This window comes from Ctenopharyngodon idella, chromosome 20, assembly GCF_019924925.1.
Source record: "Ctenopharyngodon idella isolate HZGC_01 chromosome 20, HZGC01, whole genome shotgun sequence".
Classification (NCBI taxonomy): domain Eukaryota; kingdom Metazoa; phylum Chordata; class Actinopteri; order Cypriniformes; family Xenocyprididae; genus Ctenopharyngodon; species Ctenopharyngodon idella.
In genome coordinates, this window is record NC_067239.1 from 16,373,461 (window position 1) to 16,388,624 (window position 15,164).

Here is a 15,164-nt window from a genome sequence, read left to right on the forward strand (position 1 = left end):
TTTTATTGTTGGGGATTCTGTACTTCATATCTCACCTGGCAAACATGTCTGAAGAGTTTCTTTGTCTCTGCACTGAGATGTCCGGCACTCAGCGTGTGACTCTGTATGTACAGCAGCGCATTCAACAGCAACACTGCATGATCTGGGATCACGCGGCTGACCTCTGTCGCTGGCAAATGCTTTCCCAGGCCCTTTAGCATATGCATGCATTCCCTTGAACACAGGTAGTCTGCACAGGCCAGATCAGAGGATGCCGATGGACTTGGAAAAGCTAGCATAGTGGACACGAGACGCGTCAGACCCGGTTGGGCAGTCATTGAGGAGGACACCTGAGACGCCAAGAGTCGCATGCCATGCTGCACCTGCAGAATTGCTGCCCTCAGGGGCACCACCACATCAGGATAGAGCGGGTACTCCTCAACCAGCCGCTGGGAAAAACGGTGCTGTGAAGCCTGCCAGACGGCCTCCTCCTTCAACAAACCTTGAATCCCCAGCCTGGATTTTGGCCCAGGGGCTTGTAAGGCCTTCAGGAGGTGGGAGAGCAGGTCACCCACTGCAGCTGGTTGGCCAATGCTGCACAGGTAGTGCTGGAGTTCCTGATATAGACGACCATATTGGGAGTCAGGGGGGCGGCAGGCTTGTTTACGACTCAGTTCACAAATCTGCTCCTTCACCTGCTGCATACGGATCCACAAATACCTAAAACGCACACAAACAACAAAAGAGTTTTCAACATCAAACTGGAAGTCTGTAGGGATAAACCCGATATTAAAATTCTTGCCAAAACAGATAAGCAAATATTTTTCTTCATGTTGTGTCTGATAACCGATAAATAGCCAAATAAATTTAAGGATTCACTTGAAGTATAACATGACAGCAAAGGTAATCTAAATGTAAAAATAGGGGAGATGAGCAAATCTAATATCGGTTGACAATTGCTGAAAATCTTTAATAACGGCCGAAAACTGATATGGTGCTGATATCCATACAAATCTGCAAAGTAGACTGTAAAAACAGGGGAATTGATATTGGCTGATAATCTCTCATATTGGCCGATAACTGACATGGTGCCAATATCATGTGCATCTATGCAAATCTGCGTAGTAGGTTGTGAAAACAGAGGCATAAACAATTAAATTATCCAATATCGGTGGAGACTTGTTCAAAATCTCTAATATCGGCCAATAACTGATATAGTACAACATCTCGTGCATCCATTAAAAACTGCATAGTAGACTGTACCAGAAGTAATGAAAGCTGGATGTTTCGTTACCTGATGCGAGGATGCTGGAAGCTGTCAGTTGTGCTGCTCTCCTCAAGCTCCGCCCCTGTGAGCAGCTGTGAGGAGAGACTCCGGCCTCTCCACTCTTCCTGTAACAAAGCAAGCTGAGAGACACAAAGACAGTCATCTTAAGATGTTTTGCATTTGTAGATGAACGGCTGCAATAGATCTCTAGAATTAGCCACTTGCGAGCTTCTTACCTCCTCTTGTGCATAGCGGAGTTTATATCCCCTTTTTACTGCAGGGTCAAAAATTGTTTGTGGAGCCCAAACTTGGATTTGCAGCAGACCCATATTCACCCAGAAAACTCCAGAGCGGGCAAGCTGGACCGAATCTTGTGCCCGGTTGTGTGCAAACTGCGTCAAGCATGTGACTAAGGTATCCAGAAAGCCCTCTGGAAGCAGGTTTTCAGGCAGGCCTTCTCTGAGGGCGATCTGAATCTCCTGGGCAGCACCAATAGGGTCCTGGCCTTCAGTTAGACTGTCACAGGATTCTGCATAGCTCTCCTGTAAACCTGGAGACAACAGCTCAGAGAGCGACTGCAGCTGTCTGCGCAACACGAGTCCTTGCAACCTACAGTCAGTTAATCTACAGAGAATGAAAGAAGGAATGAGAGACCGAACAATAAAAAATGAATCATTGCACAATAGAAATGACATTAAAAATATATTAAAATGTTTATATAAAAAATACAATATATTTAAATGAATATTATAATATTAAAATACCACACTGTGCTAAAATTTTCTAAATCCAACATGACATGTATCCGTGTTTCTTAACTAGGTATGATATGTGGTCTCTACCTGAAGTCAGCAAGCTCAGGCATAGCCATATTATCCCAGATCACAGCACTCAGATCTTGTAGCTGCCCGGTTCTCTCTCTCCACTCGCCCAGGGTCACCCGTGATGATGACAGGAAGTGTGACCCTGATGGATCCCATCGGCCGCCAACATCAGTGTTGCTCAGAACTCCCAGCATGCAGCGGGACCACACTGCACGACTCAGCATGCCAGGACCCTTCACATCGACAAACATCACATCAAGGTTATTTATACATGTTAAATACAAATAAAAAAAGTATTGTTCTTATAGCTGTTCCTCTGCAAACACACACACACACACACACACACACACCGTATCAGATGGTCCCAAAAGTGATCTGGAGTTCATGTGCTCCTCAGGGTTTAGTGGATTCCACTTCAGCCAACGGTCAGGGTCAGAGGTCACACTGCTGCTCCATAACGCTGCCAGTGTCTCAGACAGCAGCTCACACCACACCAGCGGCAGCTCCTCCACAGGCTGGTGAGGGAATTATAACAAGAATGAAAACTGAGATGAACTGAAATTAATATTTTAGTCCCTAGTGAAGTATGTGATTCTCAGTAAATGGAGAAAGGAATTCTTTATAGATAATTTATAAGTCAAACTCAAAATAGTTTAAACCAAAGTCATCTATATTGTTTGTATAATAAATGTAATAATCAATTGAAGCTTGTCAAATGTGAAATAAAAATAATAAATGTGAATACAAAAATAAAACATGATCATTCATAATAACACCAGAATGATTATTATGAAGGTGTTTCAACAGACCCTCTCAGTGCCTAGCAGGAACCAGAGAGGCTGCAGCTGTCGGATGTTCATGGGAGTCGATTGCATACAGAAACGCAGATGGTTAGAGAAGGACCTGCGCAGACCATCTTCTGCCTTCTTATTACCTCTGTAGAGCAAAATATGAATAAAATATTACACAGAAAAAAATAACGCCTTGTGCTACAAGATCCTACTTTTTTGCAAAATCAAGTGCCAATTTCTAAATTTTGTTGTTAACTAAAACTATTAAACATCATTTTCTTAAGTTGACATAAAGCTGAAATAAAACTTTAACTTAAAAAAAGAAAGAAAATTAGAAATGTTGCCTGGCAAGTAAATGAAATAAAATAAATTTAAGTTGAGGTTCCAAGATTACTAAAACTTAAACTGAAATAAAAATGAATTTAAGCTAATAATATAAATATATATATAAAAACAAAAAACAAACAAACAAAAAAAACACATAAAAATGTCAAAAGCATTTAACACAATTACTAAAACAAACTAAAATGAAAATGAAAACTGAAAATATAAAAATAAAAGCTACTTCAAAATATTAATGCTATAATAAAATAACAGTGTCAATGTCACTAACCTGCCAAATTAATTGTTTTATAATAGTTAATAATTTAATAAACATCATCATACCCTGGTGTGACTGATAAGTACAGCAGGTCTGTGGTGACTTTCATCTGGTTAAGTACCGCCAGCTCCTCCAGCGCTGGCCACAGTTGAGCCCTGCGTGCAAGCTGCAGTAACACCTCCCTGCCTGGTGCAGCACTGTCTCCCGCTTCCTCCTCATTATCTTCAGACAGAGAGTCCAGCAGGCCACAGGAAGCCATATGACCCTGCTGCTGATCTACACAGCTCACAAGCCTCTCCAGGACACCTGGATAGAAAGATTAGTATATTCTGTGTTATTAAACTAAGGTGTCAGGGTTTGCCTTGTTGTATGGTCTAGCACTACCACTTCATGCCCAAAATTCTTAAGAATTAGTCAAAAATGTAAGGTTTACCTGAGTTCTGAGGCTCCAGCAGAACGTTGGCCTGAAGCACCAGACCCCAAGCTTCCAGCAGAGCCTCTTTTGAGTCTATTCCCATGGCCACACCACGGAGACGAGACACCTCTTGTTTCCATAGCGATGCAAGGCTGTTGTCGAGGCGCAGGTCCCTAACATCCAAAGCCCTGCACAGCACTCGCAAACGGGCTGCACATTCTGCCACCGCCTCCAGCTGCACAGCAAAGATTGAGGGATTATTTTAGATCAGTTAGAATAGAGGATTGAAATAAAATACTTCTGATACTGTTGATAGAATTTGTCCATTTATTTTTGGGTGCTTGCCTCTTTTTATTTTTATTAGACATACACAACCATTCAAAAGTTTGGGGTAAGATTATTATTTCATTTTTTTTTTTAAAGAAATGAATACCATTTATTCAGAAAGAACATATTAAATTGATCTAAAGTGACAGTAAAGACATTTATAATGTTACAAAAGATTTCTATTTTAAATAAATTATGTTCTTTCAAACTTTATATCAATAAAAAAGTATTATGATTTCCACAAAATTATTAAGCAGCACAACCATTTTAATACTGATAATAAATGAAATGTTTCTTTAGCACCAAATCAGCATATTAGAATGATTTCTGAAGGATCTTGAGACACTGAAGACTGGAAAAATGGAAAAAATTATGTAATGGAATGTAAAAAAAAAAAAAGGTTTTAAAATATTGAAATAGAAAACAGTTATTTTAAATTGCAATAATATTTATATACTGCTGTGTTTTACTGTATTTTTTTTATTAAATAAATGCAACTTTTTATATTTTTTTTTATTTTTACAGACCCCAAACTTTTGAACACCAATATATACATCTATCCATGTTCAATAAATCACCTAACCTTGAATGGCAGTGGCTTTCCTAATGTCTTCTGAATGCCCTTCAGAGCAGAGGCCACAGCCACGGAGCTGGAAAGTGTGTTCTGGATGGCTGTGGAGATGGTGTGTAATTCCTGTTGGCCTCTGAAATTAACATATTCATATATACTTATAAAACAAACACTAGAGAGAACATTACAATTTTTTTATCATGTAATAAGTCCATTACTCACTCATAATCACTATCTCCCATCAAAAGCTGAGGCAGCCGCAAAATAAGGTTTTTGTGCACCCACTGCCAGTGCAGGGACAGCACACACACCCCCCGTGTATCCGCAGACAGAGAGTTACACACAAGCCAGAAACGATCCCTCCACTGCAGCAGCTGTAGGATCTGGACACACAATAACATCACTGTAAACCAACTGCAGAACAGAGCAGCGTGGCTATAATGAAACCGCTCTGAGGAACAAGGTTCAGGACCTCAAACATGAGGTGGTCAGAGATGTAGGGCTGGCCCGACTGCACAGCTTGCAGTACGAATGAATCCCACAGGTCGAAAAACGAGCGCAGGTGGACCAACACTGGATGCGGCAGGTGGCCTATGTCCACTGTCCCTATAAAACCCAAATATATATATAATGTGAATAGTCACATACGACCTAGTGTTTTCACGTCTCTTGGAAGTGTGTGAGTACCTTTTGAGAAGGCAGTGGCAAGTCTAAGGGCACTGTTATGAGGTGAAGTGTTTCCAGCACTGCTGTTAATAGCTGCTCTTTCCTCTCGGTCCATCAGCAATATGATTCTTAAAAACATAAAACATTATACATATAATTTTTACTACATAAACATTCCAGTAAAATAGAATAAGGACTTACCTGTTAGCAACAGCGTTTAGTGCTTCCATAAATTCCATGTATCTTTCCTCATCCTCAAAGTTGCAGGTGTTGGCCAAGATGTCCAAGTACTGCTTGTTCCAGCGCATGTCTACCAAAATCCTGTAGTCATCTAATGAAGAAAAACATTTATAGATATTATAGGTTTGTATATCTATATATATATATATATGTATATATGTATATGTACCTGTGCTGTGTGGCTGCAAGAGCTCTGCGAGACATTTGCCTTTCCCAATGAGCTTGCTGTTAAATACAGCCTTCAGCGCTGTGCATCCTGCCTCCAACTGCATCAGAGCTGCATCTGCAAGGACAAGTATGATCTCAGGACTGTGGCAAACAATCACTCAAGTAGTATGGCTACACAAGCTACACCAAACACATTAAAAGGCATTCTTTTTCCTATACAGCCTACCTGGTGCATGTTTGTAAGTTTTGGTGAGGTGGGAGAGCCAGCTGGTTCTGAGAACCCAATCACTGTGAGAAGCTCTTTCTGTCAGTATTTTAACTGCTGTTGGGAGAAGGCGCAATGCATTCTCAGCTCCTCCATCCAGTCCTCCTCCTCCAGAAAACTGCAGCCCATCCAGTACAGCACCGCTCTGCATCGCCCTCTGCAGGTCAACTAGGCTCAGTGGACGATTCCTGAATCGGTAAAAGGTAATTATACAAGGTTAGCGTTGTTAATACTAAATATTTTTTCCTAACATTTTTGATAATTGAAATAATCAGCTCAAAACTGGAACAAAATAAAATGAGCAATGAATTTATTGTTATGATTCAGTTATTATTGTAGTTTCAGCTAGGTATATTATCTATTTACCAAATAAATAAATAAATAAATAAATAAATAGATGAACATGAAATACTGATTGAGTTTAAATAATTTTATTATGTGAAAGGAAAGAATTCAGAGAGATTGGCAGCTCTAAGAAAAACTAAAAAAACAAAAGAAATAAATGCAATGCAAATATGCAAATAAATTGTAATAAAGTTAATGAGTACAAATTTTAGTACTAACTCATTAACACGAATAAAGTGGCTGGTAATGAAATACAAAATGATTTGTATGTATAGTTCTGACCTTTTTCCGTAAAGGCTGAGAGTGTTGAGGCAGTACAGGAGGACCTGTCCATCTCTCTGGACACTGGAAAAACATGAATCCTCAGTGCACAGCAGGGCTGAGGGGATGCGGTCTGGCCACACGCCCGCACACAACAGCCCACTGCCCCAGTCCTCAGAGTCCAGCACTGCCAACTGCCTCTCTATGACATCCTGTGCCAGCTGAGACAGGAATTGAAAGGTGGGGTTAATGATATGATTATGGCATCATATATCTTAGCTTGTCATGCTTATCGAAAAATGTGTATGAACCTGCTGGTTAGCAGTGGTGCGTTGACAGAAAGCATAAGCCTCTCCACAGGCCTGTAGAAGGGCACTGGGAAGATCCACACCCCTCTGGAGCTGACCCGACAACAGGGACGCAGCATGGAGCAGAGATGACATGGATGATGCAGGAGAGTCTAGAAGACGAAGAGAGAACAGCCATTAACTCTTAAACGCATACCTCAGGATGTCATTCACTACCCTCCTCCTCATTCATTTTTTAAAGTTAGACATCAGCATTCTAAGTATTCCTCAATCTATTCATTATAAACAATATAATAAGAAAAGAAAAAGAAGAAAACTAGAAGAAAAAAAAAAAAAGTGTGTTTTCTAATTTTTTGTAAAAAGTGCATAGTGCTAGTGACCCAAGGTATGTAATAGTCTAAGTATATTTTTTCTGTGCAACAATTGAATCTCTGATGACTCAATACGTGCAATTCACCTTTATTCCTTAAGGTGGCAATGTCTGATACACAATGATGACAATGTTTCACTCATAATTATCACAGACATATAACAAAAGAATACACAAATATCATCAGCAATACTTAAAGAAGTTAAATATCAATCAGTGTTTGATACAGATCCGGGTCACTAAAGACCCAAATATGTAATAATACTTTGCAAAACATTCATCCATTTAAGGGTTAAGACATCACTAAAACTCTAAACAAGGGTTATTAATCACAGACGCACCCCATATAGTCCTCTTGATTTCTGAATGAATGGAGATGAGCAGGTCACACACACAGTCTCCCGTCACACCCAGGGTGTGTAAAACCATCTTCAGATCCAGAGTGTCCCAGCACACACCCTCATGCTCGCCAGGAATGTAGATCTCAACACCGCGGTTCCTCATGGCTCGAGAGATTTCTCCGTGTGTGGGATCCATGGTGAGGAACAACCTGGAACACAGTGTGAAATAGGATTGAGCAAAAGCAGATCTGTACTTCCACATGGCAAAATGAGGTTGGAAACTGTTAAGTTGTGGCAGTTCATGCTTTGATTGTACCTGAAGTTTGGGTGGGGGGTGATGGTGGGTGTGGTTCCATCAATAATTCCTCGTTCATTAATGGTTAATGACCCGCCAGGCTCCAGGAGGGCATTGAGTCGATCCAACACTGAAGGGCTGAAACAAACATACATAGTTAATTTAAGAAATTTCATATTACATCTGGTCTATCTGGAAAACTTGATTCTGATCAATCGGTCAATCGTGGCATTCTTCGTGCTAATTTCATGTCTTGTATCACTCTGCACTCTTGCTTTAGAAAATTTAAAGCTCAAATCAATATTTCAGGACCATTTATTTAATTTTTCTATGTAAATTAAATCTAATTTGATAAGTAGCCTTTAAATTAGACATATTATAAGAATATCTGCTTCCTGTTGGATCAGCCATGTAATGAGTGTTGACAAGAGTGTTATGCCAGCAGGTGGCCACAAATCAGTCATTGAATCATTTACTCAACTGATTCATTAAAACACAGACTTGAATGAAATGAGTCACATTATAAATCTACTAAGAGACTCCAAAAAGAGTGTTTAAGCATTTTAATCAGTTTAAGGAATATCTTAAAAACATCTGACCTGCAGAAGTTGACATTGTCCATAAGCAACCAGTCTCCAGCCTGCAGCGCCTGAACTAATGTCCCATCCAGCCACTCAAAGCCACCATGTGTCCAGCCGTCCTGCATCTGAGCCAAACGCTCCTTCAGTAGAGTGAAGTCCATCTGCAGCTTTGACATGTCTGCAGGGGAAAATCAAAGATTATATCACACTCAAAGTGTTTTAAATGGATTATAAGGCACAAAAGGAATTCTTTTTTCATTTATTTAAATTAATTTTATATTTAAATAATTTTACATTTCTAATTTCAAATAATAGCAAATAATTATATAATAAATTTTATTATAAATTTTTTTTTACATTTAATATATTATTTACTTTTAATATTAAATAATAAAATTAATTTTCAAACCATTCTTACTGATGCTACCATAGGTAGCCAAAAATTTTACAGTGCTGACAAGTCGTTAAGCCGATTTCACGTTTGAAAGTCACAGAAAACCAAATGTTTAAGTTTGCAAGGCATATACAGGACAAATAGTCAGTAGTGCAGTGTCCTTACCTGTTAAGACCTTGAGTTTAGTGTTGAGTTTGTGCAGCAGAACAATAATGACCTCCAGTTTGTTTAAAGCCTCAAACGTGACCATGCCCTCTGTGGTATCCAGACCCTCCTCTCGCAGCCAGCGGCGGAAAGTGCTCCACGTGCTCAACAGAAATTCAGTGTCCTGCACCGCCCCATCCAATGACATCAGGCCTCGCCTGGTCACCATGGCAACCACATAGTCCATGCTCTCCAAGACCTGCTGCCACGGCCGTATGATGTCCACCTAAAACAGATCACCAGGTTAAGGATAACACCAAACTAGTGAAACAATCATGTTGTTTGTCATTTCCAACCAACCTGCTCAAAGCCGCCCAGCAGCTCCGTTGTGTCCATGGCGCTGTTCATGGCCATAACCCGCAGTCTGTGTCCCGTTAACAGCGCAAGCAGATGCACTAGACTGCTCTTTCCACTCGCAGTGGGACCCACCAGTATGACCATCCACCCCATCTCCACACACTTCATCAGTGCCTCCAGAGGGCGCAAAGAATAATGGGTAATCGACAAAGGAGGATCCAGAGCAACAGGTGCCCCTCCACTACGCTGCAGAACTGAGTAACCCAACTGCATATGCGTGACAGAGAGAAAGAGATATTTACACACCCAATGTTTCTTAAGACTTATAATATAATTTGACATTATAGATTACAGGTTAAGGGTTAAAAAAAAAAAAAAAAAATAAAGATTAAAAATCAATAAAAATATGTACTTATGACTTTTTTTTTTTCATTTTTATTGTAAAGGATTTATTGTACCATTGTGTATGAAATGTGCTACATAAATAAATGTGCATATATTATATTATATTATATTATATTATATTATATATTATATTATCACTTCTAAGAAGTGATAATATCTTAAGAATTATATTATAATAATGTTGTTACATATTACCAATTACAGAATAAGGATTAAAATAAAAAAAAGACTAAAATGATTATTATATTATATTATATTATATATTATTTTTCTGACCAACCTGCAGGTTCAAAGGGGTGATATGAAACTGCCTAGAGCCCATGTAAGGCTCAAAGTCTTCTCCAAACACCTTCCTAAACACTGCTAACACCTGAGAACAAAACATATATTATTGTTTAACAGCCACATCTTCACGTCTCCTTATAACGAGTGATAAATGGTATTTTAATTAGCGTAGCTACCTGAGCCTTGTCTGCCTCTGTCCTCATGCGGTCTGCATACACAAGTCCAACATGCTGCCCAGGGTTGAAGAAGCCTGGTGATTGGTCTGTCTGCATCAGCTGACACCAACGGAACAAGGTCACGGAGATTAAACTCCCACGGTCCTCCTCTCTGGCCCCATTTCCTCTCAATCGTCACTTCTTGGACAAGCTTAGAGAACAAGAAAATCAAACTTCCTTTGAGATGATAGATGAAATGAATATCTACAAATGACAATTAAAAGAGCAACAGAAGATCACCACTGGTTAAGGGAAGTGTCGTCACTTACTCGGTTGCTAAACTGCACCATTTTTGAGATGATCGCATTGTCAATGTTAGGAAAGATGGAGTCACCAATGAACTGCATGTCTTCATTGGTTAGCGAATCCACATAAACCTGAATGAGGAAAATACAGATCTCTGTCTATATTTTGGTCTCTTATTGTGTGACTCACGGTTCAGACCATGATCATATATTATAATACAAACTGCTGTAAAAATATTGTATAATAATATTCTCTTCTTTAGACAGAAGAGAAAACATACAGATGACAAAAATGTCATTAGATCTAAGTTACCTGAGTGAATCTGTTCAGGAAGGACTTGGGAAGGCCTTTGCGTCCTCCTCCCTGTGTGAAAGGGTTTTGACAGCCAAAGATCTTGGTCTTCTCATGCTGAACCTGGAAGCGCATGCCCAACTCAGGGATGTAGATCTCAGCACGATGGTCAAAGCAAGCGTTAAGACCTTCCAGCACTGACTGAGAGGCCAGATTCAGCTGCAGAAAAAGGAAAAACATTGGTCAAAAATCTACTACTCAATGAGTTATCATTTCTGACTGAAAATGTTCAAGACTCAAACATTTATTTTATTACACTGAACTGGCATAGAGCTACAAAAGTCAGCCATTCCTCTGTACCTCATCTAGGACGATCCAATGTCCAGCCTTCAGCCCAGCAAGTAGAGGACCATCACGCCATGCAAACTCTCCTCCTTTCCCACCTTCCACTGGCAGATCTGTCCCAAACAGATCCGTTACATCCTGTGCAGAGAGGATACAGCATGATTAAAATCATCTTTGAAATTATGCACTATTGTATATACACTAACATTCAAAAGCTTGTGGTCTGTAAAATTTTTTAATGTTTTTTTTTTTTTTTTTTAAACTTATGCTCACCAAGGCAGCATTAAAATAATGAGAAATACAGTATAAACAGTAATATTATGAAATATTTTTGCAATTAATCTATTTTAAAATGTAACTGTGATTGCAAAGCTGAATTTTCAGCAGGCATTTATTTGAAATAAAAAAAACTCTGTAACATTACAAATGTCTTCACTGTCACTTTTGATCAATTTAATGCATCCTTGCTGAATAAAAGTATTAATTTCTTTAAAAAGTCTCCAAACTTTTGAAGGATAGTGTATATAATGATTTTTTTCCTATCAATAAATCAATCAATCAATCAATCAATAAAAATAAAAGGGTGTCGTTGTATTGGTGATAGTTATCAAAAATCAATTTATGTTCTACAGTTGAGTGAGGTTCTGCTAAAGCAAAATTCTATGTTTCTTTGACATACAGTTTGTTCAGACAGGTTGATCCTGACAAGATGGTTCCCAGAGGCCTTGGCAAGGGCAGTGACCAGGCTGGTCTTGCCCACTCCAGGTGAGCCCTCGAGCAGTATGGGTCTCTGAAGCTTCAGTGCCCGCAGTAACCGCTGAGCATTCACTGCAGTGGTGCCCGCACTCAAAGCATAGTCCGACAGACTCCTTCCCTCACTCTCAGGACCTGTGGGAAGATCAGACCAAATCCAGCAATCAAAACCCAAAAGGCATATCTGACAAATGATTTGATAACAATAATTGCCAACAACACCTAGAGACTAAACTTTGAAAGAAATGTTAAAATATAAAATATTTGTTTTATATTTTGGTAGAGTACTCACCTGCAGCAATGTAGAAGGGGTCAATGCCAAAGAAGTCTTCACCCCACTGGGGCTCTCTGGGGATGCTGGTGTCGTAGACTCGGAGAGCGTCTTGCATCTCCTCATCCAGCTCTGTAATTCTGCTCAGTCTCTTCTCCAGGTATTCCAGACTCGCCTTCCGTGCCACCAGGGCATTCTCTGCTGCCGACACTGTGGTTCCTGGTACCAAGAAGAAAAAACTGAGGTCATAAGAATGTAGTATGGGAAGAGATATTGGATCTGTAAATGCAACAATGAAATACATACTCTACTGTTCAAAAGTTTGGGTTCAGTTTCCTAATTTTTTTAATGAAATTAATAGTTTTATTCAGCAAGGATGCTTTAAATTGATCAAAAGTGACAGTAAAGACATTTATAATGTAACAAAAGATTTCTATTTTAAATAAATGCTTTTCTTTTGAACCTTTATATTCATCAGAAAATCCTGAAAATAATGTTTCATGGTTTACACAAAAATATTAAGCAGCACAACTGTTTTTAACATTGATAATCAGGATATTAGAATTATTTCTGAAGGATCATTTGACACTGAAGACTGGAGTAATGATGTTGAAAATTCAGCTTTGTCATCACAGAATGAAGTTATATATATATATATATATATATAATTTTTTTTAAAATTTGTAATATAATTTTACAAGCCTTGATAAGCATAAAACCTCTTTTAAAAACATTTTTAAAAATCTTACCGACCCCAAACTTTATGGCTTTCGTTTAATTTCATAAAAGCCTTCACTATTGTCAATAACAACTACAAAAGGATTTTATAGAAGCATAAAAACTTATTTTGCAATTTGCATAAAAACTTTTTAAGATTATTTTTAAAATAAAAAGCTGCCTTTCCATATTACTCCTTTTGGTGGTAAATAGGTTTCAAAACATGAAAAAAAAGCTGTTTGCTGTCTTTTTTCTCCCACCTGAGCCGATTCCGTCCACGTACACAAGGCATGCAGCATGAATAAATGCTGTTACAGTGTCCAATCTCAGGTCCCATTCTGGCTCCTCCTCCTCCAGCTCCCCCATGGTCATGAAGCCGTCCTCGTCCCGTTCACATACCGTGTTCATGAAGTTCACCCATGACAGAATGTCTCGCACGCTTAGAATACATCGCCGACCAAACTCCTGATTGGTCAGCCAGTCAATGAAGTCCAACATGAGATCTGCTATGTCTTTACCTGGGATGGGAAGAGAGGAATGGCAATGACAGGAGACTAGAACAGTGTAGGAGACTGGCTGCCAAGGACAACGAACATCTCTACAGTTTAGTGGTAATTATCCAAGATTCCAATTATCAGATTCAAATATTCCAAAAGGGGGGAATAAGGCTTGTTATAATTGGTTGCTCTGTGTAGAGCGACTCACCTTGGTGGTCATGCTGGTCCAGAGATAGTCCGGGCCGCAGGTTGTGTTCGATGATCTGCATTAGATCATTACGGCTGTTGTTCTGGGGGCACCAAATCTCTGTGAACCTGTTCCTGAGTGCTGGAGACAGCTGTACACATGCAAACACATCAGTGCCACTGGTTGCTTGTTTATTCCATGCAAGCATAATTTATTTAACTATTACTACTAATCTTAAAAGAAACCAGCCTATGGCTCTTTTATAACCTCAACATAATATTCTTCAGCCAAGCTAATTCTCCATGTACTGACCTCTTTCTTTCCAAAGTCACCTCCAGGGTTCATGGTGGCAACAAGTCGGAACTTCTTCCCGGCAATGATCAGCTCAACATCATCATCATCTCCGCTGCCTTTCTCTGCCAGCACCAAAGACTTTTCTGTCTCCAATACGCTGCACAGAACACACAGACAGTCACATAATCACTTTACACATCAGATGTGCCAATATCAGTACTGTACAGAGGTTGGGTGATTCGTTTTTTGCTTTATTTTGCAGAAGTTGCAAATCTGGGGAACAATTTAAATTAATTTTTCAAAGAGACAAAGTAAACAAGTACTTACAGGCCTATTTTTGAATTTCCTAAGCAGAACTGGATTGAAAAGACTTTAAACAGACCACCAATGAGAACAGAACCATGTGAGGAGTCTAAATTCACACCTGTTGAGTCTCTCCAGCACCGAGTCATCTGCCAGCGAGATCTCATCCATCAGAAACACACCATCCTGTTTCATCGCCAGGACCAATGGTCCATCATGCCACTCAAAGAGACGGCCGTCCTCCGCATCAGCCTGAAATATATTAAATTTATAAATAAATAAATAAATAAATAAATATTATATATATATATATATATATATAAAAGATTTTTTGACTCAATAATTTGAAAAAAATCTGAATATTACCTGTTGGGTTCCTGTGTGACGGACGGGTCGGAGGCCTCCCAGAAAGTCGGACGTCTCCATATGCAAGTGGCAGTTCAGGGAGAAGAACTTCTGACCGGATAGTGCGGCAAACAGCTGGCAGATAGTGGTTTTACCACACCTGGAGAAGAGGGGAGGAACATATGAACCAACTGAGCTTCTGTTATCTCATTAATTATTTATGAATAACAAAATTAAGGTTTTAAAGGCTAATTTTATTTCCTGTGCGGACACATTTCCTGCTGAATAGAAAGTTCTATTTCCTGTTGAAACAGGGGTGTGGCTACTAGATATTGCTAATTAGCACAGTGCAGAATTGTATTGAAAAAAAAGTCATATTTATTATCTTTTTCCAACTGTACACAAGTCTAATAAAAGCTAATTTTTGTTAACTTTAAAAAGTGTCAAAATTAACAGACATGTACAAGCTACAAAACTATTTTTGGCTTCACTAAATCTTT

At 39.2% G+C, this 15,164-nt stretch overlaps 1 protein-coding gene across 1 annotated transcript in view; it reads right to left on the bottom strand.

Annotated features, from left to right (window-relative positions):
* The window catches only part of mdn1 (midasin AAA ATPase 1), a 50,016-nt gene that overhangs the window by 19,211 nt on the left and 15,641 nt on the right, over positions 1-15,164 (bottom strand). Inside the window, 35 exon segments of the mRNA XM_051873942.1 lie at positions 36-699; positions 1,274-1,386; positions 1,483-1,870; positions 2,089-2,303; positions 2,421-2,585; positions 2,880-3,006; positions 3,528-3,768; positions 3,896-4,112; positions 4,788-4,908; positions 4,998-5,158; positions 5,248-5,381; positions 5,463-5,569; positions 5,643-5,772; positions 5,851-5,964; positions 6,076-6,302; positions 6,742-6,941; positions 7,032-7,180; positions 7,740-7,948; positions 8,056-8,172; positions 8,634-8,793; positions 9,175-9,439; positions 9,514-9,777; positions 10,196-10,285; positions 10,377-10,493; positions 10,495-10,566; positions 10,685-10,792; positions 10,974-11,171; positions 11,313-11,435; positions 11,977-12,185; positions 12,343-12,540; positions 13,299-13,556; positions 13,744-13,873; positions 14,035-14,173; positions 14,441-14,571; positions 14,686-14,824. Coding sequence (XP_051729902.1) covers positions 36-699; positions 1,274-1,386; positions 1,483-1,870; positions 2,089-2,303; positions 2,421-2,585; positions 2,880-3,006; positions 3,528-3,768; positions 3,896-4,112; positions 4,788-4,908; positions 4,998-5,158; positions 5,248-5,381; positions 5,463-5,569; positions 5,643-5,772; positions 5,851-5,964; positions 6,076-6,302; positions 6,742-6,941; positions 7,032-7,180; positions 7,740-7,948; positions 8,056-8,172; positions 8,634-8,793; positions 9,175-9,439; positions 9,514-9,777; positions 10,196-10,285; positions 10,377-10,493; positions 10,495-10,566; positions 10,685-10,792; positions 10,974-11,171; positions 11,313-11,435; positions 11,977-12,185; positions 12,343-12,540; positions 13,299-13,556; positions 13,744-13,873; positions 14,035-14,173; positions 14,441-14,571; positions 14,686-14,824 — 6,400 coding nt within the window.